The sequence below is a fragment of the Pogona vitticeps genome, chromosome 9, assembly GCF_051106095.1.
Source record: "Pogona vitticeps strain Pit_001003342236 chromosome 9, PviZW2.1, whole genome shotgun sequence".
NCBI lineage: Eukaryota > Metazoa > Chordata > Lepidosauria > Squamata > Agamidae > Pogona > Pogona vitticeps.
In genome coordinates, this window is record NC_135791.1 from 6,216,961 (window position 1) to 6,242,954 (window position 25,994).

Sequence of the window (25,994 nt, forward strand, 5' to 3'; positions counted from 1 at the left end):
AAAACAAGCGCGTCATCTCAGTACGATCCAAAGTGAACTAAACCGTGGCAATCAATTGAAACTAATTTAAAACAATACCTCAAAATTTGCAACTGGTGGCAAGAAATCTGTTGAGGCTGCTGCTTCCGTTATTACTGTTTTGAAACAACTGATTTACAATCTCTTTAGAAGCTGGTAATAGCAAGCAAATTTTCTACTGGGTTTTTACTGGAAGAAGAATATTACCCACATCGATTGTGTGTCCTCTTACTGCTTTTACGATCTGGGATGTTGCTTTGGTACTAGAGTACACGGGAAAGGCCCTTCTCTGTTGCTGCTTCCAGACTTTGGAACTCCCTCCCACAGGACGCCAGGCTGGTCCCATCGTTACTGTCCTTCTGCAACCAGCGAAGACCTTTTTCTTTAGGCAAACTTTCCCTTAGAGACTGGCTGCTGAATGGGATTTTTAAATGAACTGTTGTACCTTACTGCTTTGACTGTGTTTTGGTGCTGCTTTTGTTTACTGATTTTTTTATGGTATGGTGTTTGTTTGTTCCTTTTTATTATTTGTATACTCGTGGCTGTTAGCTTTAAATACTTTCTTTCAATGATGCAAGCCGCCTTGTATCCTTTTTCAGGAGAAAGGTAGGGTAAAAATATTTTGAACGAATTAATGAATGAACTGACTGACTGTACTAAAGGGCAGAGAGAGGGAAATATGTGAAGACAGATAATTTGAGAAAGATAATTCTTCTTCGTCCCATGCTACAATCACATCTCCATAGGCATCCTTCAGTCTCGAGAGACTATGGTAACATGCTCTGAATCGAGGAGTGTCCTCTCCAGAGCATGAAGCCCGGGTAAGGTAATATGGAGGATAGGCTGTTACCCAAGCAGCAGATCCCCCCTCTCCACATTGCTGAAATGGTCCAGTGGAAAGGCAAGAGCCAATACAACTGGTTCCAGCAATGTCGCAGGAGTTGGCACAACGACACATGCTGCCTTTGGGACTCCAGCTCCGGATTTTGCCTCGAGGTTAACTCCTGAAGCCTTTTCCATATGTCATGACATAGGTGACCTTATCAGCTCAAGACCACCAATAACAACTTCGCTCAGTTACTGAAAATTCAAGACAATGACCTTCTTGAATCAACCCATCTCATATTTAGCCTTTCACTTTTCCTGCTGCCTTTAAATTTTCCAGTATTATTGGGTTTTTCCCCAGCAGGTCTCATCTTCTCATGAGATGCCCAAAATATAATGACTTCACAGTTGAGTCTTTTTCATTCCTTAGCAGAATGCAAGCTTGGTTCAATCAAGACCCTACTTACCAGTGTGGCTGGCAGTCCATGGTACCCATTTAACGGTGGTTTGGTTCACAAATTGCACCAAACCATTTATTTTTTTTTTTGTCCCGGCAGCTTTTTTTCTACAGGATAGTATTAGACCATACTTCAGAAATTGTAGAAGAGAAAGTAGATATTATTATTATTATTTTAATTTAAAAATGTGAGAGATTGACAAAGATGAAGAGATTCCTATGATCTGTGACTCTTTGCTCTTCCACTCCATATTCCTACAGTTCATCTTGGACATTTCCGGGAAAACTGTCCTTTAAGGAAGAAGGGGTTGGGGGGAAAAAAAGCTCCAAAACAGCAGAGGGCAAATTAACTCTTCTGGAATACAACAGAATTGATGGCCACCCGATATAAGTTACTGAGGATGTGGTTTGATGACTGAAAAGGTGCACACCTGATCACACCAGAAAAGGATGCTTTAATGGAAGTGCTTGCCCTTAAAGTAACCCAAAAAGTGGAAGGCCAACAGCTGGACCAAAAAGGTCTAGATCGGACATAGATCACAGTCAGTCTGAAGTACAGTGGTGCCTCGCACAACGATGTTAATTGGTTAAAAAAAAAAACCGTTCTGTGAAAACATCGTTCTGTGAAACACCATTTCCCATAGGAATGCATTGAAAACTGGTTAATCCATTCCAATTGGAATGGATTGCCGTCCTTAAGTGAAAATCAGCCTAGGAAACATCATTGAGGGAAACGCGGTTCCCCAATTGAAATGCACTGAAGCCGACTCAATGCATTTGAATGGGTTTGCAAAGTCCCTTTTCGCTCCTGTAAAAGTATCTTAAACTGTTTGAAACCTGTTTTAAATGCTTGCAATCGTTAGCCCACCTCCTGAAACCTATGCAAACTTAATTTGGTGTTGTTCTGAGTCTTCCTTAATTTTTGGTGAATTTTTTTATTCTCCATTGAAAGCCACTGAACAGTCCGTCCAATGGCTTTCAATGAAGAATAAAAAAATTCACCAAAAATTAATGACGCCTCAGAACAACACCAAAATAAGTATGCTTACGTTTCACAAGCTGGACTATCGATGCCAAGCATTTAAAACAGGTTTCAAACAGTTTAAGGCACTTTTAAATGAGTGAAAAGAGACATCGTTGTGCGAAAATTCCCCATAGGAAACATCGTTGTGTGAGGCGGCAAATTTTTCAGAAAAAGCCATCGTTGTGTGAATTTATCGTTGTGTGAGGCACTCGTTGTGCGAGGCACCACTGTACGTCTCTCTTGTGTCATGCAATCACCACGAAAACTACATCAGACTACTGCACAAGCAGTCTAGATTGTGATGTTTTTCCTCATGGGATCACACCCTGAGAGGTCTTTAGAATGGCCAAACAGAAATTCTCCCAACCTTTTCTTCCCTTCCGAATTTAGCACATCAATAACAATTCTCAATCAAGACAGCAAGAGGGACCGCACAGATGTTAAGAGGCATATAAGAGAAGTTTAAAAACGGCTATGCAGCAAAACTGTCGTCTTTTACTTCTGATACATTTTGCTGCTTTCCTTCCTTCAAAAAAATTAAATGCAGACTTGAAAAATTATAATTAAACAGCTCATCCGCCAACATCTCCTTGGTGCCGACGGCGAGTTAGACAGCCGGTGGATGCCTGAATGCATCCCGGGAGTGGTGGATCAGCCATTATCTTCCTCAGGAAAGCTGGGACAGTCTTCCGTTTAAGATTTTTATACCAAGAGCATCTCCTCATCAGAGTTTGGAAAAGTTACTTTTACAGATTACAACTTGGCCATATTGGCTGGGGGATTCTGGAAGCTGGACTCCAAAACAGGAGATTTCCCCAGCTCTGTTTCCCATCCTCATGATGCACACGGTTCCATGCACACTTGGCTTCTGAAGGAGTTTGTGTGTCTGCAAACTGATTATAAGCACTAATTACAATAATGATGTGCCGTCAAGTCAATGCTGACCCTCTGCAGGGTTTTCCAGGCAGAGAAAGAGGTGGTTCTCCATTCCCTTCTACAGTGGGTGCCATGAGACTGTGCAGTTGTCCCAAGGCCACCCAGGTTGGCTCTTCTCCCAGGAGGCCCAGTGGGGAATCGAACTGCCAACCTCTGGCTCTGCAGCCAGAGACTTAAACCACTGAGATTTCCAGCCAGTTATTATAAGTGCTGCCTTGTTTTAAACCATCAGAACTTCCCTCTCGCTTTTAGGAAACAGGAGGCACTTGAAGTAAGTTGTTGTTCTTGTGTTAGTTCCATTCCTATCCCACCAGGCATCTAAAAAGTCCTACGCATGCGACCCACAGGCCGTATTTTGCTGACTGCCGAAGAATGGATGCTTTCGAATTGTGGTGCTGGTGGAGGCTCTTGAGAGTCCCCTGGACTGCAAGGAGGACAAACCTATCCATTCTGAAGGAAATCAACCCTGAGTCCTCACTGGAAGGACAGATCCTGAAGCTGAGGCTCCAAGACTTTGGCCATCTCATGAGAAGAGAAGACTCCCTGGAAAAGACCCTGATGTTGAGAAAGTGTGAAGGCAAGAGGAGACGGGGATGAGAAAGAATGAGATGGTTGGACAGTGTCACCAAAGTGACCAACATGAATTTGACCAAACTCTGGGAGGCAGTGGAAGACAGGAGGGCCTGGCGTGCTCTGGTCCATGGGGTCACGAAAAGTCGGACACGACCAAACGACTCAACAACAACAACAACAACAAACATCTCACCTATTGCATATGAGGATGAAAGAAGCTAAATTATTCCCTTGAACTACAGAATAGGGTGAGGCATTGTATGGCACTCTTAGCAAGAGAAAAGAATGATAAGTTGTGCGTGTATATGCGTGCGCGTGCATGAGCACACACAAATTAAGAAGAAGTGCACAAATAATGTAAATTGCACAAAATAACGACTTTGCTTTTTCTGCATGGGTTTTCAAGGCTCAGAGGCATGGTGCTCAAAGGAAACAAGCCTTTGACCAGGGAATGTTTGTGCAAATTACAGAGATCTGGATGAGAAAAAAAAGAGTGTCCTCTCTCTCTCTCGGACATAAAGAATCTAGCAGAGCTTGGCAACGCGCGATTCAGGTGTCTGAATCAAGAAGAATAGGAAATCCGCAGAGTGTTCTTTATACCCGTAATTTTGGGGTAGCTTGTGAAAATTCTTGGGTCCTCGTTAGCTGCCTTGGGTCCATTTTGGAGAAAGGCAGAGTATAAATACATTTAAAAACTAAGTAAATAAATACTAAATTCTTAGAGCACACCCAGCTAGCATAGGTATCTGGAAACGGTGGTCCAAAAAAGAATCTCTGAAGTAACTTTTAGGGAAGGTTTTCGTTGCAAAATCGCTTTTCATCTGTGGAATACAATTCTGCATTCTGCCATCTTGCCCATGTTTCTCTCCCAAGAAAACTTCCATTAAGGACGGAATAAAACGATCGTTTCCCGTTCAGCTGATAGAGCCTGGAGCCCTCCATCTGGAAGCACCATAAGCATCAATATTTGATGCCGGCATCTCCGGTTTCTGTGCGAAATCACGTGGACTTGGCAGTGTCAGAGCAGAAGGCATTCTTCCCCCACCCACCCCACCAGCTGATCAAGAGGTTCTGAAACATTAAGACGCAGGCTGGGGGGGATCAAGAAACCATCATCTCAAAACATATCCAGTCCTCAGCCGACAAGTCAGTTCCCTTTTAATCACAACTTGCTTTTCTCTTCCATCGGGGAGATTAGCAGCTCCTGATTTGATCGGCCCTGGCCTCCTCGGAAAGCGCCGGCTGCCGCTATCCCCAAAGCAAACCTCTCGGAAGCAGTGTTTTCATTAAGAAGCCATATGGCCGCTCTTAACGACGATTCTGATTTCCGCAGGTGGCCGGACAGAAGGTAGGCAGATCTGGCGGTTTCCTCATTTCCGAGGGACCAGATGCCATGGAAGCGATACCTACAGCGGCAGCTTTAGAGGGGGAAGAGGCAATTAGTAGGAAAGAGCCTGGCCAGGATTATAGAGAAAAAAAACCCCTCTTCCTCCCATCTCTCCGTAATTCCAGAAGTCACGTCCCTCCATTCCCTTCCTCAGATGCGTCCTCCGACTCAACTGTCTTGAATCTCCTCTAAGCCAGGCTGTCTAACGCACAAGCGGGCTGCGTGTCTTGTCCTAACCCTTTCGGTCCCCCCGTACAGAGCTCACGGGCATCTCCATCGCACTCCGCACACACTGCTGAACCAGCTTTACAATTCAACGATTTTATTTCTAGCTAAGGAAGGAAGGCCCCGAGGAAAGGAAGATTGCTCCCACTTCCTGCCTCAGAACCTGGAAGGAACAAGTTGCCTTAGAAATTTACAGAGGAGAAGCCATGCCAGTCTAAAGACTGTTGCAGCGAAAGTCCATTTGTAGTACAATGACTATATTTCTTTGGTCCACTCTGGGGGCAGGATAGTTCGCTCCTTTTGCCTGTGACCAGGCAACGCAGGTTTCGGTGCAAGCCAGCCCGTCGCCAGAGCATTCCTCTCCACACCTTTTCGGGTCACTGACAGGGGCTACTGCCTTTTAGGTGCAAGCAGGATTGCTCTGTTTTCGTTTGATTCCAGCATGCATGATTGCTGGGATCAAAACAAAGCAGCTGGCTGGCTGGCGCTTTAGAGAAGCCCCTTAATTGGAAATTTCTGTGCCACTCTCCTTTAGAGTTTTGCACGTCTTTTTAATGGTTGCTAACATATCAGTGATGCTCTGAAAGGTGTTTGTTTTTTTTAAAGCCTTGTCAAAGCATCTCTGATTTGCTGAGTTTGTTAGCAACCATCAAAAAGAAATGCAAAACTTGCTCTCCCTTCCCCTTCAAAGAATATTTAAAGGGAAACGTTGCCATTCCTTGAGATCGTTAAAGCTGCTTAACGATGTTGTGTGCCACAAAGCCAGTGAATCATTGCTATGGAATTGTAGTTTTTAAGTAAATAAAAGTATCTCTCTACTTACTGTCCATAGTGTGCGTGTTGGGGGGGGGGTTAATGTAACTACAATGACAACCAATTACTTTTCGGAACCACAAAACTGTAATCGTGAACTGATGACTTTTCATTATAGTTCTCCAAGCATCGGCTTCCTGGGGCTCTAAATCAGCAGAAGGAAAACTGAATCCACCATTCTGAACACAAAGGAAAGGTCAGGGTAGCTACCCACACTGCTTGAAGACAGCCCTGGGTCCACCTGCTTTCCAATTCAAGCCTATTTTACAGGCAGAGAATCACCAGAAGAAAAGGCAGGACTTGAGATGGGCCACTGACACTTAGCATCAGCCAGCAAACTGAAAAAAACACATATATCAACTCTTTACTATCAGCTGGCTGTGGTTTGGGGGGGCGGGTTTTAACCTCATCACTTTAAGCTAAGCCCCTCCCCCACTTGGACCGCAGACCGCCCTCCTGTTCAGTCTTTCCTACCAGGTTTCCAAAATACTGATTTTTATTTTTTATTTATTTATTAGATTTTTATCCCACCCTTCTAGACTACGTCTAACTCAGGGCGGCTCACAATAAAATTATTCATAAAACAATTAAGTGTTTCCACTTAGGTAATTGCTTCCAGGTTATTTCCATACCCACACAGGTATACATGATCAACGCATCCAATTACTGCACAAAACGCTGCTCTATTTTGCCCTTTGATCCAGAGTCAGTAGCCGCCTTAGGGAATCCAGTGTGGAAGCAATGGCCTCCATTCCTTGGAAAACGAGAACGGGCCAACCAGGACTGGCATTGTAGAGAGGACAACGTCTGTCTTCCATGACCTCCCGGAGTTGGGTCAAATGAGCCGGGTATGGACAGCCTTGGTCTTTCAACCCATTTTAGTATCACCATCACTTACTTATTCAGAATCTCCATCTGACCCTCTAACACTATAAGCTTATACTGAATTTGTGTCATTTTTATTATCACTCCCAAGAGTTTGTTCTGAAACTGTTTAGTACTCCTTGTGTCATTTTCTCCCCATCACTGCTGTTGCAACCTTTTACTTGGGCAACACTCTTTTCGTCCGATTTGCTCCCATTCGCTTCCAATGTCGTTCGGTTTGATTGATGAAAAAGATAAGGGAAGCTACAATGAATGATGTCACAGTTTGGGGTAGCTAGATCTGCTGGTTTTGGGGTTAGCTCGCGTATTCAGGCCAATACGCTTTTTTCCCCTCTTACAGTGTGATTCCTCCAGACACACAAATCTTTCAGCACTATGTACTCCACGCCCCAGAGTGCTCCATTTTGAGATTTCGCCATGCGAGACCTCCACCTCAATTGTGCTCACCTGTAGAAAGGACAGGTTGGGAGGCTTCATAGCCTAAGAGAGGCTGAGCTTCAGCCTAAATGCCGGTTAGAAAAGTAAACTCTCCCAGTGCTGGCTAGCAACCAACTTGTCCAGCATTTCTTAAGGGGAGCACAATTTACTGGTGGATCTAGGAGGTGGAACAATGGAGAACTGTCAAATCAGATCGGTAGTAAAAAAAAAAAAATGACATACCCCTAAAAACCATGTTAGCTTCCAACGGCTTGATTACAAAACAAAAGCAAGCTAATTTGCTAAACATGGATTAAAGCACGCTCATGTTACAATAAACACTCTTTTCTTCTTAATGTTGCACTATTTCTAAATACAGAACCAACATCTTGTCTAGTAAGTCCCTTAGTTTCTCTTCATTTCTGTTTCCTTCCTTGCTAAATCCACTGTCTCGCGCGCAAATGATTTGTGACAAAACTTTCATCTCACCACAAAAATTTCTATACGATTTTGCTGCCTTGAATACAATTTTTGACACAAAGAGAGGGAAATAAAGATTTTTGAAAAATAATTGCCAATAAATATGTTTTTGCAAGAAACTTGCCCTAACGTAATGCATTTTTGTAAGGTAGTTTTAGTAATACACGGGATATGGTGGTGCTGTGGGCTAAACCATAGAAGCCTGTGCTACAAGGTCAGAAGACCAAGCATTCGTAAGATCGAATCCACGCAACGGAGTGAGCGCCCGTCGCTTGTCCCAATTCCCGCCAACCTAGCAGTTCGAAAGCATGTAAATGCGAGTAGACAAAATAGATACTACCTCGGTGGGAAGGTAACAGCGTTCCGTGTCTAAGTCACACTGGCCACGTGACCAAGGAAGATTGTCTTCGGACAAAACGCTGGCTCTATGGCTTGGAAACGGGAATGAGCACCACCCTCTAGAGTCGAACATGACTGGACAAAAAATTGTCAAGGGGAACCTTTACCTTTACCTTTAGTAATACACACAGTTTTTGTATGCATTTCTCCAAAACACACACTGATGTCCACTTGTTGTCTGGAGAACAAAAGCCACCTTTCCATCTGTCAGGGAATCACTTGTGTCCAGTCACCGAGGAGAAGCCCTACGGCTGGACTAAAATGTCCACCTTGGGCATGAGCTAGGGGAAGGCCAGAGACCATTTGCCACGCCTCGTGTGATCCCCAGAAAACAGATCACACTAGACGTCCACAAGTGGTCCAAAATGCAACCGGTTTTCCCAATGAGATGCCGTTCTAAAACACGATGTTCAGAAAAAACAAGAAGTCATTTTAGCTTACATTTTGGGCAAAATCCCGTTGGTGATAGCAAATCAGTGGCGAGTTTGGGTGTGTTTTTTTTAAACTATTAAAGGCCGTCCAACCCAACCCATCCTCCTGAGGTTCCCAAAAACTTCCCCGGAGCCTCGGAACCTAAAAGGAAGGGGGGGGTTTGAGAGCTTTTAATTACTTTAAATGCTTCTGGCACCCAATCCAGGTTACACCAGCACAAAGTTATGCAACAGGCCTTTTTCTACCGATTTAAGAAGTGCGACTCAGAGAGATTCGTGTTAAAGTGCAAACTCTTAAGGGTTCCCCTAGCCACAGGGTTTCTCCCGACACAGTCACGCCATAGATATCCATTCGGGAAAAAATCCCACTGCCCAACGGATTAAATATCCGCGAGGGCACTTGAGGGCAGAGACAAAGAGCGCTGCAGAGAAGAAGCAGGTAAGGAGACAAAGGATGCCAAATGGCATCAAAACAAAGTAAACAGTTGGCAAAAGGGGGTGTTTTCGAAGGAACCGCTTTGCCTGCTTTGAATACGCTCATTTAGAAGCAGCGAGGACGTGGTTAGAAAACCTTTGGCCCTGTCTTCGCGTGTACACGCCAGCTCCTGTACCTATCAGGTGGGCCCTGAAAGAAATGGACGATCCGACCGTTAGAACGAGTGGCCACCCAGTCCTTGGGAAAGCTCGCCAGCAACAAAAAAAAGCACATTGCTCATTTTTAATGCTGCGGAGTTGGCAGCCGGTCGATGACGCATGTCGCGAATTCACAAACAGAATCTCTGTTCAGGCTGCGGCCTCACCGAACCTCGCAGCTCTTGGCGAGACCATCGCTCATTTCTCCTTGGCCTCTCGGGCCTGGCATGCAAAGATGCAAAAATACGAAAAATTGCACGGCCAGGCCTGCGCAAACCTAATGTACTGAGATATGAATCGAGATGCAGATGTTCCCATTAACGAGCACGTCTGTTTTCTCAGCATTCTTGCAGCATCGCTGCAGAAACGTCCTCACCCTGCTATCAATCCGCGTATCTCTCCCACTGCAGCCAGGATCCTGCGGCAAAATGCATTAATAAAAATAGGGTAAAATCTCCAAATAGCTCTAGGACCAACAGGTGTTTTGACAGGAGGAGGAGAAACCTCTTTAAACTTCTCAGACTAATGTGTGGGTTTGGCCACCTGAATAATGGAAAGGTTAGCAGAACTCATTTCACCCTTGAGGAAGAGATCCTATCCAACGATTTATGCTACAAAAATAAGTACATTAGTATTTATTAGAGAAACGCTTTGAGGTTGGAAAGACAATAGGACCCCCAAGTTGTGTCTCAGGTGGATATGAAGACGCTGTGTCTCTCTTAGGCAGAAAAAGTACTATCTTTTTTCCCCAAGAAAAGTTTGCAGCTTGCTCAAGGCTACACAGGCTGGCTCTTACTTTCCATGGGAAAATCAAACGTCCAGAGTTAACTCACTGGGCTATCCATCCAGCTCGTGGGAGCAAACTGTCTTACAAATCTAAAGGTTGGGAAGTTACTTTTATAGTTATTAGTTACAATTATAGTAATTCTTTAGTTTTGTGGTGGAAAAAAAAGTAACTACTTTTCTGGGCCTCAAAAGAAACTAGGAAAGTGGGCAAAATCCCATTGGTTAGTTACTCCGATGTAAGAGAAATGGCATACGTTGAAACGAGGAATGGCTTGGATAGCTCAGTGGGTGGGAGTTCGATTCCCCATCTCTCACGCCACTGCTTCACAGAGTACAAGACAACAACACAAGGCAAGGGTTGAACGTTGTGATATTCCTCTGCCACCGGAGACTGGGGTCTTGATCCATGAAAAGAACTAGAAGTTTTAATTGCACCACAAAAGGACTGACATTATCCATAGCTATCTTACAACTGTGATGTGACTTGGTTGTAGGTTCATTATTAGGAAAAGGAATGAACCACTTGTAACTATTTATTTCTAATCAGTTACATTCAAGCTCTAATCAAATCTATTTCTATACCCTCTTAATGCAATCCCGTGCAGGTTTACTCCGAAACAGGAGCAGCTGTTTTCAAGGTAAGGGTGAATAACAAGGGTAGGTAAACGTGGCCCATGGATGCATGCGGCCCCGAATCCTTTTTTGCAGTCTCCAGTTAGATCAGTTTTTCCCCACCCAAGAACCCAAAAATGTACAAAAAAATGTTTTTGTGCACATTTTTTTTGACATTTCTGAGCCTGGGTGCTTGAGATGAACATTTGGCCCATCTCTGGTGTCCAGAATTGTTGCAAGCTTGCTGTCTGACCTCCTGCACCCGTTAATACCCTTTAGCCTTGGCCTGTGTCAGTGCTCCTTCCTTCAAAAACCTCCCCGTCCATCAAAGAGGGCCCTTTGCTGACAAAGCCAATTCAACCTTGGAGTCTTCACATCGGGCGCTGTGCGTGCACACAACGGTCTCTCTGAACATCAGCACCTCTTTTGCACAAATGCACAAGTGCACCCATCTACCTCCTGCTACGCATGTCCTCTCTCACCAAGGACATAATCTGCGAAGCAAATGAGAAAGTGAGGCTTTGGGGTAAAGCACTCAGGAAGGAACCCGAGCGTTCAAACAGGACGCAAGGCCGACATCCCGCCGAGACTGAAACGACTCGGTTCCCCTCCTCAAGAATGCACAATTTATATGAGATTCGCACGATGACAGCAGCTTGACTGACGCGACGGGGAAGGAGCAAAGACCCTTTTAATAATGCATGTGGTGCCGAGCGTCTCTGCGCTGCGTCTCCCGATGATGCCTCCGTCATGCGGAGGAAATAAAAACCCTTCACTTCAGACTTGCCTTTAATTAATTCCTGGGAGTTTGGGGAGGAAGCCCAAAATAGTCACAGGGAGACACTGTGAGCATTCCCGAGGGAGTACGCACACAGCACAGCAGAGGGTAAAAGAGAACGAGGATGTCTCCGAGGCCTTGTGTGTCTCTCTAACACAGCCAGCCGCTTCACGGGGGAAGCATTGTTAAAGGTGGAAGAGGGCCGACCAGCGGAGTATTTTGAATTTCTCCCCATCCCCCACTTTTCCAGGTCTGTGGGTCGGATTATTAAAGCCTGATATGCTACTAATATCCAAACTGGGGAAAAGTTCCTTCTCGCTGCTTCTAAGTCCCAGAACCCCAACCCAACCCTCAGAAGACATGCGAGTAGCAGCGTTCTGACAGCTGTGCTCCGAAAAAGGAACTTTTGCAAGCTCCCACGTGCATTCAGTGTCTCCTTCTGGCAGCCTGATTCTTGGTCATATAACAAAGCAAAAGCAATACATGCTGCTTATATACAGTGGTGCCTCACTTAACGATTGCCTCGCTTAACGAGGAAATCGCTATACAGTTAGGTTTTTGCGATCCCAAACGATGGTTTAGATGGGTTTTTTGTTTAATGATCGGTTCCCTGCTTCGGGAACCAATTTTCGGTTTACGACGATCAGCAAACAGCTGATCGTCCGGTTTCAAAATGGCCGTTAGCTGAAGAAAATGGCCCCTCGCTGTTTTCTAGGACAGATTCCTCGCTTTACAGGCACCGAAAATGGCCGCCGTATGGCGGATCTTCGCTGGACAAGCAGATATTCAGCCCATTGGAACACATTGAACAGTTTTCAATGCATTTCAATGGGTTTTTTAATTTCGTTTCACGATGTTTTCGCTCTACAGCGATTTTGCTGGAACGAATTAACATCATCAAGTGAGGCACCACTGTACTGCCCCATAGCTCTCTCTGGATGGTTTATTAATTTAATTATGCAGGCGACACATCGCTCCCCGTAGCGAGCTGGGTGTTTGGTTTACTGACCTTGGAACAGTAGAAGATAGAGTTGACCTCAAACCACCTACCTGAGCTCAATATCGAACTCATGACCTGAGCAGAGTCTTCACTGCAGAGCTAAACCATTGCACCATGAGGCTCCTCCTAATAGATTCTATGACATCTGAGACCTACAACCAGTTCTCATACAGCAGTGGTTCTCAAACTTAGGTCTCTAGATCTTCTTAGACAGCAGCTCACAGAAATCCGGGCCAGCATAAGTGGTGAAGGCTTCTAGGAATTACAGTCCAAGAATATCTGGGGGACCCCAGTTTTGAGAACCTCTTCCATAAAGAAAGGGAGATGAACCATTTGAGGGATGGATGGACATCAGGGATGGGTGCTATTATCTTTAGGTTCTTCTCAAAAATGCCAGGCACAGCGTTCTCATCCAATTCTTTGGTTGGTATGCTTTGCTTCACCTCCCAATCCACATTTCCTAATCTTTGGCTTATATAGTTCAGAATAATTGGCATTAGGATCACACATTTTCTCTCCTCCTTCGCACAGGACAGAGAGTGCAACCCTACACAATCTATCTTACCTGCTTTCGGGTCACATCTGACTTATGGTAAAGCAATCGTAACAGGGTTTTCAAGGTATGTCATGAGAAATAGTTTTCCATTGCCACTTGCCAATGAAGAAGAATTTGAACAAGAATTTGAACTCAAGTCTCCTGATCCTTCACTTTATTCACTACATCACACAGACCTTCAAACTCCAGGGCTCCATATTATGTATCAACTCAGGCAATCATGGTTTGTTCTAACCAAGTTAGTACCGTATTTTTCGAACCATATGACGCACTTTTTCCCCACAAAACAGGGGGGTGGAAAGTCTGTGCGTCTTATGGAGCAAAGAAAACAGATTATATTTTCCTGTTTTCTTCTCCTAAAAAATTGGTGTGTCTTATGGAAAGGTGTGTCTTATGTAAATAAACCAAGCCATGGTCACCAAAGTTCGATGGTGGCTTGTTTTAAGTAAAGCCGTTGCTACCGGAAGGCGGTAGTTGAGAGCTTACCCCACCAACTAAGAGGAGGTTTCTCCCCAACATGCAGTCCCTGCTCACAGATAAAGTCAACAACTAGTTTAAAACAAGTGTGTTTTCTTTATGTGACAAATACTGGAACATATTTCCACCTTCATGCATTCTTCCACTTGCAGTGTTCCCCATCTGTAGCCATGGGCACCGGAGAAGACCATTCTCCCAAGATGGTTGGTTCCTTCCCACCATACGATGCCACCATAAATGCCTTCGCCTTCAGTTGCTAAGAAGCCACAGAACCTCGTCGGCTCACCTCGGTCTCTGCCGCTCGCTCCTGACGTCATGCAGAGACCAGCCACCACGAATGGGATCTTTCTGACTGACCTACCACACACACACACACAAACACAGAGCGCAAGATGAATCGTCCTCTCCTTGTTCTCCTGACAGATACATTATCTCATCTCGCTGGTTTCACAGTTCACAGGAGACCCGGGAAATAAAGCTTGCTTGGCAATTAACTAATTACAACCTGTCTTTCAGGGAAAGCAACCACCGGGTGGACGGAGGAAGGAGCAAGGCCAGGGACGTGAGGACGCTCAGGGCAGGCAGACCTGGAAACATGTCTTAAAAAGCAAACACGGGAAGGCGCAATCCCACACCTGCTAACTCAGAACCGAGACCCAATCTAAGGGTCACCTAAGTGAAAAAGAGAAGAGATGCAGAGAGAGAGAGAGAATAGACCTCCTGTATCTTTAACAGTGGTGCAGATGAGGGATTTTCAGCAAATGTTGCTGACAAGTACAGTGGTGCCTCGCATAGCGAGGTTAATCCGTTCCGGATTAACCTTCGCTATGCTGAAGCATCATTGAACGGGGCAGGGAAAGCCACTGGAACGCATTAAACATGGTTTAATGCGTTCCAAATGGGCCGAATACTCACCGTTCAGCGATGCTTCTTAATGGCCGGCAGTCATTTTCGCACCCTTGCCTCGCTTAACGAGGGCGCGAAAACGCTGCCCGCGGCCATTTTGGGCCATTTCCGGGCTTCCGGCGGCCACAGCTGATTGTCGGGGTTCGTTTTGCGAAGATCGGTAAGCGAAACGCTTACCGGTCTTCGCAAAGCGAATTTTGCCCTATTAGAAAAACGTTGAGCGATCGCATTAGCGATCCGAAAAAACGGATCGCTATGCGATTTCGTCGTTATACGGTGCGCTCGTTAAGCGAGGCACCACTGTACTAACAAAATTCCCTCTTCCACATCACTCACAACATTGTCCCCTTTTTTTATGTGGCTTCCCTTGGCTCACGCCCAAGCAAGGGGCATAGGGTGGCTCCCAGACCAGCCATTTTGCCAGTTGAGTTGAAAGACAAGAGGGCGGCTCACTCCCACCATTATCTTGACACAGTTTGGGGGGGGTGTATGTGAGCCCACTGTTCACTCCTAAACAGAAGTTGGGAGCCTAGCTTGGGAGATACAACTCTGCAGTTCAACACTGCCCCGTTGTACTTCATCTACCCACACACCCCTAGCCAAGTCACGTGGCCTCCTCACTGGGCCCGATTCATGGTAGGGCCGATTCAGTAAAATCCCAAATGGAAAGCCATAGTTGTCTCTCACAGCAAGCCAAGCAAATAACGGTCTGTCACTTAAATCCGTGGTCCCCAACTTTTGGGTCTCCAGATGTTCTTGGACTTCAGATCCCAGAAATCCTGGCCGGCAAAGTTGGTGGTGAAGGCTTCTGGGAGTTGTAGTCCAAGAACATCTGGAGGCCCAAGGTTGGGGACCACTGACTTATAAGACCGGCAGGTTCCTCTTGACAGAAGCTTCTTCAGGCCATAGGGAACTTCCTCGACGGAGCTGACAATTCATTCACATGACATAGTTGGCTCTGGTCTACGAAAATTTTTCCCACAAACACAATGGTCATTCCTTTTGAGGTATTTCCTGGAGTAAGAATCCCGAGTGGGAGATTCTGGGTGTTGTAGTCCAGCATAATTTAGAGTGCACCAGGTTAAGAAAGACTGATTCTCTCCCTTCTTTTTCAGGACTCTGGAGGCAACCTCACCTATACCTTCTCTATAATTTCCTACACATGCTTATTCATGCAACCCACAATTCTCCCCACTTCTTTAGGGAACCCTGCTGTCTGGAGTTGTTTTCCTCTTTCAATGAATCTTCTCGGGATACTTCCACTGAAAATTTTTATGCAGTAGGCCTCCCTTATCCACGGGATCAGTATCCACTGATTCAATTATCCACAGTCTGAAAAATATTTTTTAAAAAATCCAGAAAAAAACTATTTTCTTATGTATTATCAGAACTGGCCACTATACGGAGCTAGACACCATGCTATGAATACTTGTTAGTGAGTACAGTAATACATAGCATGGTCTCTGGCTCCCTCTATTGACCAGTTCTGTTACTACATGTATATAGTAAGCCAGAAAAAATATATTTTCACATGCATTATCAGAACTGGCCACTAGAAGGAGCCAGAGACCATGCTATGTGTTATTCACTAACAAGCAGCATGGTGTCTGGCTCCCTATAGTGGTCAATTCTGGTAATAGATGTGAAAACAGTATTCACTATTATCCACAGTTTTCAGTATCCACGGGACGGGGGTGGAACCAATACCCAGTGGATGTGGGGGCCCTACTGTAATCCCCTTTGTACAGGATGCAATCCCTCCTCATACTCACCATCTATCTACTTAGCCTTCTAGTACATCTTAATGATACTCAGGCTAGCAAGCTCTAAGCACACTCTCATAATAACTTAATGCAAAAATACTCAGCAAAGGGCAGTTAAGAAATCAGTGTTTGCTGAGCTAAGAACTGGTTCCGCCCTTAGCCGTTGCACAGTTTGCTACAGTTGTGTTCAAAATTATTCAACCCCCACTGAAACTGAATGTTTTGGCCATTTTGACATTGATTTTGATCATTCAGTCATCTTGCTTACATTTACATGAAAGAGGCACTTGTAGGTCAGAGAAATATAACCTTAAGTTTATAATGAAATAACCACAAATGTCTTTTCTGTGCTCACATCATTATTCATTTTTATTCAACCCCCAAGTGACATTCAATCTTAGTACTTAGTACAACATCCTTTTACAGTTATAACAGCTTTTAAACGTGAAGCATAGCTTGACACAAGTGTCTTGCAGCGATCTACGGGTATCTTCGCCCATTCTTCATGGGCAAAAGCCTCCAGTTCAGTCAAATTCTTAGGCTTGCGCACTGCAACTGCTTTCTTTAAGTCCCACCAGAGGTTCTCAATCGGATTTAAGTCTGGTGACTGCGATGGCCACTCCAAAATGTTCCAGCCTTTCCTCTGCAACCATGCTCTAGTGGACTTGGAGGTATGCTTGGGATCATTGTCTTGTTGAAAGGTCCAACGTCTCCCAAGCCTCAGGTGTGTGACGGACTGCATCACATTTTCATCCAATATCTCCTGGTACTGAAGAGAATTCATGGTACCTTGTACACGCTGAAGCTTCCCTGTACCTGCAGAAGCAAAACAGCCCCAAAGCATTATTGACCCTCCGCCATGCTTCACAGTAGGCAAGGTGTTCTTTTCGTCATATGCCTTGTTCTTCCTCCTCCAAACATAGCGTTGATCCATGGGCCCAAACAGTTCTAATTTTGTTTCTTCAGTCCACAGAACACTATCCCACAACTTTTGTGGTTTGCCCACATGACTTTTGGCATACTGCAGTCGACTCTTCTTATTCTTGGGAGACAGCAAGGGCCTGGGGGTTCTGGCATGGAGACCTTCATTACGCAGTGTGCACCTTATTGTCTGAGCTGAAACTTCTATACCCACATCTGACAAATCTTTTTTCAGTTCCTCAGCAGTCACACGGGGACTTTTCACCACTCTACGCTTTAGGTAGCGCACAGCAGTCGAAGTCAGCATCTTCTTTCTTCCATGACCAGGTAGCATTTCAACAGTGCCCTTTGCCTTGAATTTGCGAATGATGCTTCCTATGGTGTCTCTTGGTATGTTTAACTTCTTTGCAATCTTCTTATAGCCATTGCCCTTCCTGTGAAGACAAATCACCTCTTCTCTTGTCTTCCTGGACCATTCTCTTGACTTCACCATGTTTGTAACCACACCAGTAAATGTCTAGAAGGAGCCGAGTATCACAGTCCTTTTAAAGCTGCCTAATTGGTGCTTATTATGCTTGATTGGTGCTCGGTGACATCCACAGGTGTTTTCAATACCTGATCGAAAACACCTGAATGAACCTCTCTTCTTCAGAGTGGTAGTCTTTAAGGGGTTGAATAATTGTGGCAATGAAGAAACCACAAAAGAAACATTTACTACTGTATTACATAAACAATTGATGTTATTTTAGTTGCATTTGGTTCTTTAAAACGTCCTTGTAGGATTTCATTCTGAATACAATTCCAAATGTACACTATAGTCCCTAAACCCCTTTACAGCATTGGGGGTTGAATAATTTTGAACACAACTGTATGTATGTGTCACGGGCCATTTAATCTCGTAGTAAAGCCGATTGGAACATGTACTATTGAAAAAGAGTTTGCACCTACCACCTGGACAGGTACACACTGTACATTGCAGTGCCTGTTTTGTATTTAGCCGTGTGCAATCAGAAACTGAATAATTCAGTGCTCGTAACTTGTACACCATGTCGACCTCTTCTCTAAAGCTACAACAGTACAGAGATGCATCAGGATTCTAAACCAGAAAATTGGGATCTCCAAGTTAACCTGGAGCAGATACAGAGCAGATACAGTACTTATCTTTTATTTTAACCCACAAGCAGCAATTCTTGAAGTCTTCTTAGCCAAATTATGACTATCCAGCCTCATAAGAACTGACGCTGTTTTTTAAATCCTCCCTCTCCAACCCTTACACCTTGTGTGCCTTGTCTTACCAAGCGAGGAGGGCCATGCTACTTATCTTTGTTGGCTGCTCTGGGGGCCTTTTTGGGTTAGAGGCTAAGGGACGGAGGCTTAAAATAAACTTGTGATGAAATGGGGAAGAGAACTGCCATTGCACAAATCGTCTGCAATGATATGTGCAGGCAATAATCTTATAATCTTAGAACTGCAGAGCTGGAAGGGACCCCTACGGTCCATCGAGGCCCTGTCAGGAAATGGACAATGGGGGAATCAATAAAAACATAATTTGTGGCAGCTCTGACATTAAGATCCTAGCATCCTTTGGCATTTGCTGAGACCTGGGCAGGACTCATTGGTGCTAACACCAGACCTGCAGGCCAATACGATCCATCCGAGACTGTGAGCCGCCATTTAAATTCCCCACAATACCCTTGGAGTGATGGTACTCCAGGGGCATTGTGGGAAAGTGGCAGCTCCTAGCTGTCCGAGCATGATCATCGTACTGCCCATCACGAGGGTAAAATCATGGGTGGGCTTCTGCAAACCTGGAACCAGTTCTGATCATCTAGAACACAGGGTGGGATGATCAATAGCCATGCCCTTTAATTTGCACAGCACAATACGATATTAAAAACTAAAATAATACTTTTTTGAAACAGACCAACATTCACGTTGGGAATACAGTGGTGCCTTGCTAATGCGATTGCAGAGCGACGGCCCCAATGGGCGAAAATCGCAGAGCGAAGGTCGGTAAGCGGTTCGCTTACCGACCTTCGCTTTGCGACCCGCCAATCAGCTGTCCGGCGGCTACAAAATGGCCGCCGGAAGCCCCAAAATGGCAGCGAGCAGCATTTTCGCGCCCTCGTTAAGCGAGGGGAGGGCGCGAAAATGGCTGCCAGCCATAGGGAAGCATCGCTGAACAGTGAGTATTCGGCCCAATTGGAACGCATTAAACATGGTTTTTCCTGCCCCGTTCAACGATGCTTTCACACACCGAGGGTTAATCCGGAACGGATTAACCTCGCTGTGCGAGGCACCACTGTAGATTTATGTGCTCGACTATGATTCCAATCGTGGCTTCGTTGAGTTTTTTTAAAAACTGCACAATGTTTTCAAGATCACAGGAGATGCCAAAGGAAATTGACTAGATATGTTGCATTTGTTCTTCCCCTGAAATGTCACATAGACTCCCTATCTTTGAAAGGGAAAACTATCCTTGATGTTCGAACAGGTCTTGGGATCTCAGCCTGGGGACTACAATTCCAAGAATCCACCAGCTGGCACAGCTAATAACCATGATGCCGGGGAGATTCTGAGAGTTGCTGTTAAAAAAATTTTAAATACAGTAAAATAAACACATTTACTTTCCCAACCTCTGTTTCATATACGGATTTCCCAATAAGGACTGGGAAAGTTCCCAACTGAGTTGATCTCAGTTTCTGGTTTCCAATGAACCAATATGTTTATCATCTCAGTTGTAAAAACAGTCATAACAAGGACCAAGAATTCTTTTTTTTTTTCTTTAACAAAGAGGTTGCCTTCTTGGGGAGCAGCACATTTTAATTCTGCATGCTCCCCAGGCATTTAGCACATCTGTCTATGAGTAATCAAGGGTTGGGCAATCCATGCGATATGCAAGTGCTAACTTTATTTCAAGGTTGGTTTAATTGAACGGTTGCTTTCAAAAAAAAACCACAACAAAAGCAAGCTTCCTTAAAGCTAGTATTTTCACACCAAAGGAAAATGAGCATAGATCTGGCAAGCTTCTTAAGTCTTTAATGCATCCTTTCCCAGGAATCTTGGGGAAGGCAGGGGGAATTAACAGTTAAAACATCAAGAGAAAGCAACAATTAGGAAAGCAGAAATCAGCCAAATTGAAAAGTCTTATTTGTAACGAGAAGGCATTAATAGAAAACATGTTTCGTATTTAAACAAAATATTTCCCATTTCAGTACAAGTCTAAAGCAGACTTCTCTATAATAACAGCTGATCTATAGTACATGAAGAAGAAAATGTATTTATTTTATATGCGTGAACTCAATATTTACAATGTTTGTGTAAGTTATTGGCCAATTTCTGAATCATAGGTGGATTCCTGGAGTTCTTGAAACTCATGTTCCATTTAGAAAATTAAACAGGGACTGGATATAAGAGTGGAGTGGAAGAGAGGAAGGCCATCAGAGAAATTACTCACCATCTGTTGCATTCCACAGAAAAACAAACCAAGCTGACAATCATTTATCCCAACTCCGTAAATCTTAAGGACGCCTCCCTCTCTCCCACCATTCATATTTTGACTCTCAAACCACTGACCTCTGACTTATTATTTAAATATTTACACCCCACTTTTCTCCTCAAAAGGGCCCAGGGCAATTTATATTAAAGATAAAGAGGTTGAAAACTAAAAAATAATAAATCATTACAACATTTAAAAAGGATGAAACAGACCTCCCTTTAAATACTGTTGGATGCAAACTATTTAAAAACATTTCTAAAATATACATTTTAGAAAGCCCCGCAGAAGCACCTTTTTTTTAAAGAACCCCACCAGTTACAGGGAGAAAGCCTGCCTGAAGAGAAAGGTTTTTGCTGGCTTGCAGATGGACAGCAAAGATGGGGCCAGCCTGGCCTCCAGTGGGAGAGAGTTCCACACTCTGGGAGAAGCAACAGAGAAGCCCTCTCCTGGGTCCCCATCAGATGCATCTCTGAAGGTGGTGGGACCAAGAGAAAGGCCTCTCCGGATGATCTTAACACTCAAGCAGGCTCACAGAGGAAGATATGGTCCTTGAGATAGCTCAGACCCAAGTTCTTAAGGGATTTGTGAATTAAAACCAGCACTTTGCCTTGTGCCCAGAAATGGAGAAGAGTCAGTGGAACTGCTGCAACAGAGGAATTATGTAATCCCTCTAACCAGCTCCAATTGACAAACTGTCTGCAGCATTTTGGACCATCTGAAGTTTCTGAACACCTTCCAAAAGCAACCCCACATAGCGTACACTGCAGCAGTCCAAACAAGACGGGGCTAAGGCATATGTCACTGTGATCCATTTAATACAAAAACTAAGCCAAGCATCCTTGTTTTTTTAATTCCCAATTTGTTTTAGCATTGGGCAGCGATTGGAGACTTCATAATGGTAACAAAAACAGCATCGAGGAATACAGTTTACCCATCTCCGCCCGAGAGCTCGGAAAAGTTAGTATCCCAAGAAAATAATCACGGCTTCTGGGAAGTGTAATCCAAGCAGGCAATTTTTCCATGCTCTACAACACATACTTTTTAGGTTTACAGTGGTGCCTCGCTAAACAGTTACCCCGCATGACAGCTTTTTCACTAGACATTGGCTTTTTGTGATCACTATAGCAATTCGCAAAACAGTGATTGCTATGGGGGAATTTCGCTGGACAATGTTTGGTCCCTGTTCGCAAACTGATTTTCACTAGATGACGATTTTGACAGCTCCCTCCACGCTTGCAAAACGGGTGTTTTCAGGACATAAGCTTCGCAAGACAGCGATTTAAACAGCCAATCGGCGGTTCGCAAAGCGGTTTTCCTATGGCCGATCCTCGCTAGACAACGACGATTCTTCCCCATTGGAACACATTAAACAGGTTTCAATGCATTCCAGTGGGGAAATGCTTTTCGCTAGACAATGATTTTGCTAAACAGCGATTTCAGTGGAACTGATTATCATCGTCTAGCAAGGCACCACTGTATTGCATAATTAAGACTCCATCAAGACAATGCTGACTTAGGTTAATCTTTTCCACTTTTTCCAGGTACCGAGTACTCAGAAATGGTTTACCCTTCCCTTCTTCTGGGGGCCAGGCAGGTTGCCCGAGGCCACACAAGCTCCTTTCCTGGGAGTCAAAACGGAGACTCAAACACCTGACCTCGGACTCTGCAGACGGATAACCAACTCACTGAGCTAGCCAGCCAGCCGACTGCATATGGAGAACCAGAAAGAAAAGCTGACTAATGGGTTTGGGAATAGTTGAGGAAGATGAGGTTTTCCAGGCATTGGGTTGAAACTCTCGTCAATCGTAGATTTCATAGTCCGACAGGAGCTGGGGCCTAGCAAATTAGCAAAGGGCCACGCATCTTCCAACACGGAGTTAGAGGATCAGCAGGATGAGACTGGAGTCATTCATTCATTACTTGAAGTCAACATCCAATGGACATAGATTGAAATCCAACAGTAAGTTACAAGTAGAGTAAGGCCACTAAATCAATAGAACTTAGAGATTTTGACTCACCAAATCCCCATTGATTTAATGGACCTAACTCTAGCTGCCACTTACTACTGGATTTAAGCTATGGACTAGGAGGTAGTCACAAGACAGATTTGAATTTCACCCAAAACACAATTCACAAGGTGCACAAAAAACAACAACAATTATCCTTAGAAAGAAATAATATTAAAGGACCACAAAGTCAAAGGTACATCTCAATCCTATATAGTCTTATCTCAAAGTAACTCCTACCATTCAATGGGAATGAACGGGTGTGCATTTCATTTCACTGTATGTTTGATAAGATTGTGCAAGACATCATACATTTTAGGATGGAAATTAAGAATATTTGTGTGGAAGACAAATCAAAACCAACAGATTGCAGCAATAGATACAAACTTCTTCATATTCAGGTCAGGAAGAATTTGAGATTAAAAAAAAAAAGCAACAGTGCAGAGGAAAGCAAAACTGACTGATTTTCCCGTTTCTATTGCATGGAGTAAGTTTACTGTTGAGTAAATCTGCCCCAAAAAAGTTGCAGCCCCAAGAACTTTCTAAAGGTTCTTCTCGGTAAGTTTTTTATCCAGTTTCTTAGCTCAGATCTGGGAGAAAGGGATGCCTCTAGGATAGAGAAGCCTCTATCTCTAACCCCTCCTCAGAGTAAATGGGCTGTAAAGCTTAGTGTTATGAGAGGAAAACACTCTGCACATGTTTTAGAGACACAACTATCTTTATTACAAGTTCATGCATTCCAGAGATGACCCGTGGTAATGGAAAAGGTTTCTGCCACTAAGAATTGTGACTGCTTTATGCTTCTGAGGTTGGGTAAATAACCTAGCAATATTGAGGGTTATGCTAACACTTTTCTACCCAAGAGCCAATACAACATATCTAACCAAGAAGGCATTCAAGGTACTCGTATACTGGTTTTTAACTGGAAATTCTACAAGACATGCAGTTTTTATTTGCTGATTCTTCTGTTTTTCCTCACCACACGAGTATCCCTGCCTATGCATGACAGAGATAAATTGCATTCTTAATGAGAGCTTGCCGAAAATATTTTGATGCCTGAGGTTGGAAAAATAACACAACTGCTCTCCGTACATGCTTACCCTGTTTCCCCGAAAATAAGACCTAACCTGAAAATAAGTGCTAATAGGATTTTTCAGGATGCTTGTCATAGAAGCCCTAGCCCAAAAAATAAACCCCAATTAAGGGAAACCTCACCCTCCACAATTGTGCAGCAACGAGAAGATGACATGATTGTATTTGAATAAATGTGGATTGGTGTACATAAAAATAAATAAAAATAAAACATCCCCTGAAAATAAGCCCTAATGCGTTTTTTGGAGCAAAAATTAATATAAGACCCTGTCTTATTTTCGGGGAAACACGGTATTAACAGGGTCAACTAGAACAACCGGGTTGAAATGAGCACATGCTTTTGAGCAGCTGCTAATTCTGGCAGACTTTGGTGGAACTTTTCATGACACCAATGGTGCACAGACCCAATATGTATTCTTCCTTCCCCACAAATACAGTTAGTCCCCTCCAAAACCACCACCTCACCTTGCCTTATGATGAGGATATTTTCAGGCAGAAAAAGAGAGAGAGAGGTCCTTACTTACTTTTCGTAGTCTGCATTATCTTTATCACACCGCTGGTCCTTGTGCTTCTCCCAGTCTTTCCCATGCTTGCACGTAGTCAGAGAAATAATGTCTTTGCCGTTGTGGATATGGTGGAGGGCATTCCTGGTGTCGGAACCAATGCCCGTTAGGTACCGCTTCCCTTTAAAGACCAAGAGGTACTTTTTTTTCTGAGGGAGGGAGGTCTTATGCAGCCAACCTCTCTCCCCCCCTTTCTGGGGGTGCTCTTTGGAAAACAAAGGGATAGAAATGTCAAAACCGGGCCGGAAGTTCTCGACATAAAAGCTCGCCTTGGCTAGGATGGCTTGGCCAATGTCAAAGCCCAAATCCTCCGTATAATTCGGCCAAGTTCCCGAATAAAGATTAAAGATGAGGTGGTTTCGGCCATCATTCCACAGCGGGAAACCTTGGATTTTCTCGTTGATGTTGTGGACGTAGCGTAAGGAGAGATGGTCCCGATCCAAAGTGTCAATGTTGAGGACAAAAAGGCAGGCTTCTTCGGGGTTGGGGGTGTAATACCGCGACTCTTCGATGGAAGCCACGATTTTGAGGTAACTTTCGGAGACGGGCCCCCCTGTCTCCGAGGGGTAGACAAAGACTTTGAACCCATGCTCCCTGCACTTGGAAAAATCAAAGCAAGTCTCCATACGACACCGGCTGTTCTTGTAGACGGTCCTCTTCAGTTCTCGACGGGCTTTGGGGGATTGTTCGTCGGGGTCCCCGTCATCATTCTGGAGCTCTCCAGGATCAGCAAAGTTCTTCAGGAGAAACCTGTCCGCCCAGCAGGGCCAGCTTTTCAACGGACCGGCTCTCTTGCCGGAGAGGAAGGCGAGACGTCGGATTTGATCTCCCCCAAACAAGAAGAGCAGGAGCCAAGTGGCAAAGAAAGTCAGGAAGATATATTTTTTCCGGGCCTGCATAGGTTCGTACAGAACCCCGACGCTCCTCATGCGAAAAAGGACACCAGCTTGCCCAGTGGGTAGATCCGGAAAGGGAAAATCATTCCGGCTGGGCCAAAAGAATTTAAACACGTGACGGGAGTCCAAAGGGCCATAAATGAAGAAGCGTGTCCGTCATTCTGCAGACGGCCTCGTGCAAATGGTCCCAAAAGACAGCGTGCATCTCCGAGGGGGGACGACTCCTTTCCTCATCCATGTGCATGTTCCAGTTTAAATACCACTTCTGTTTCTGAAACACCAGTTTTCTGATTTCTCTGCTTACCTGGGCAGTAATCGGCAGGTTTTCTGCTCCGGAGGCATCAATTAAGTTCCCACAAGAGCCGCCTCCAGCATCTCGATGCCCTCTGAAAGTCCCGGTTTCTGCAACACAACATTCATGTGATGATGTCGTTTTATTTCTCTCTCACACCTATTTCCTGGTCAGGGAAAGTCTGCAATATTTTTCTTCCTCTTCAGATTAAAAACAAATACATCTAGGTCATTTTGTTTGATCGGTTCCCTTTGCCAAGTTTGTAGTTGTCTTTTCCCCCTCCTGTACTTTTATTTTATTTTTTTCCCTTCCGAGTTTGCTGTCAGATTCCGCCCCGCCACTCC

General features: G+C 44.5%; 1 protein-coding gene across 2 annotated transcripts in view; it reads right to left on the reverse strand.

Annotated features, from left to right (window-relative positions):
• The window catches only part of EXTL1 (exostosin like glycosyltransferase 1), a 63,767-nt gene that overhangs the window by 36,526 nt on the left and 1,247 nt on the right, over window positions 1–25,994 (reverse strand). For both annotated transcript variants that reach the window (XM_072980292.2, XM_078379947.1), the window contains one exon: window positions 24,424–25,760. In XM_072980292.2, coding sequence (XP_072836393.2) covers window positions 24,424–25,391 — 968 coding nt within the window. In that variant the 5' untranslated portion in view covers window positions 25,392–25,760. The remainder of the gene's footprint in view (window positions 1–24,423; window positions 25,761–25,994) is intronic.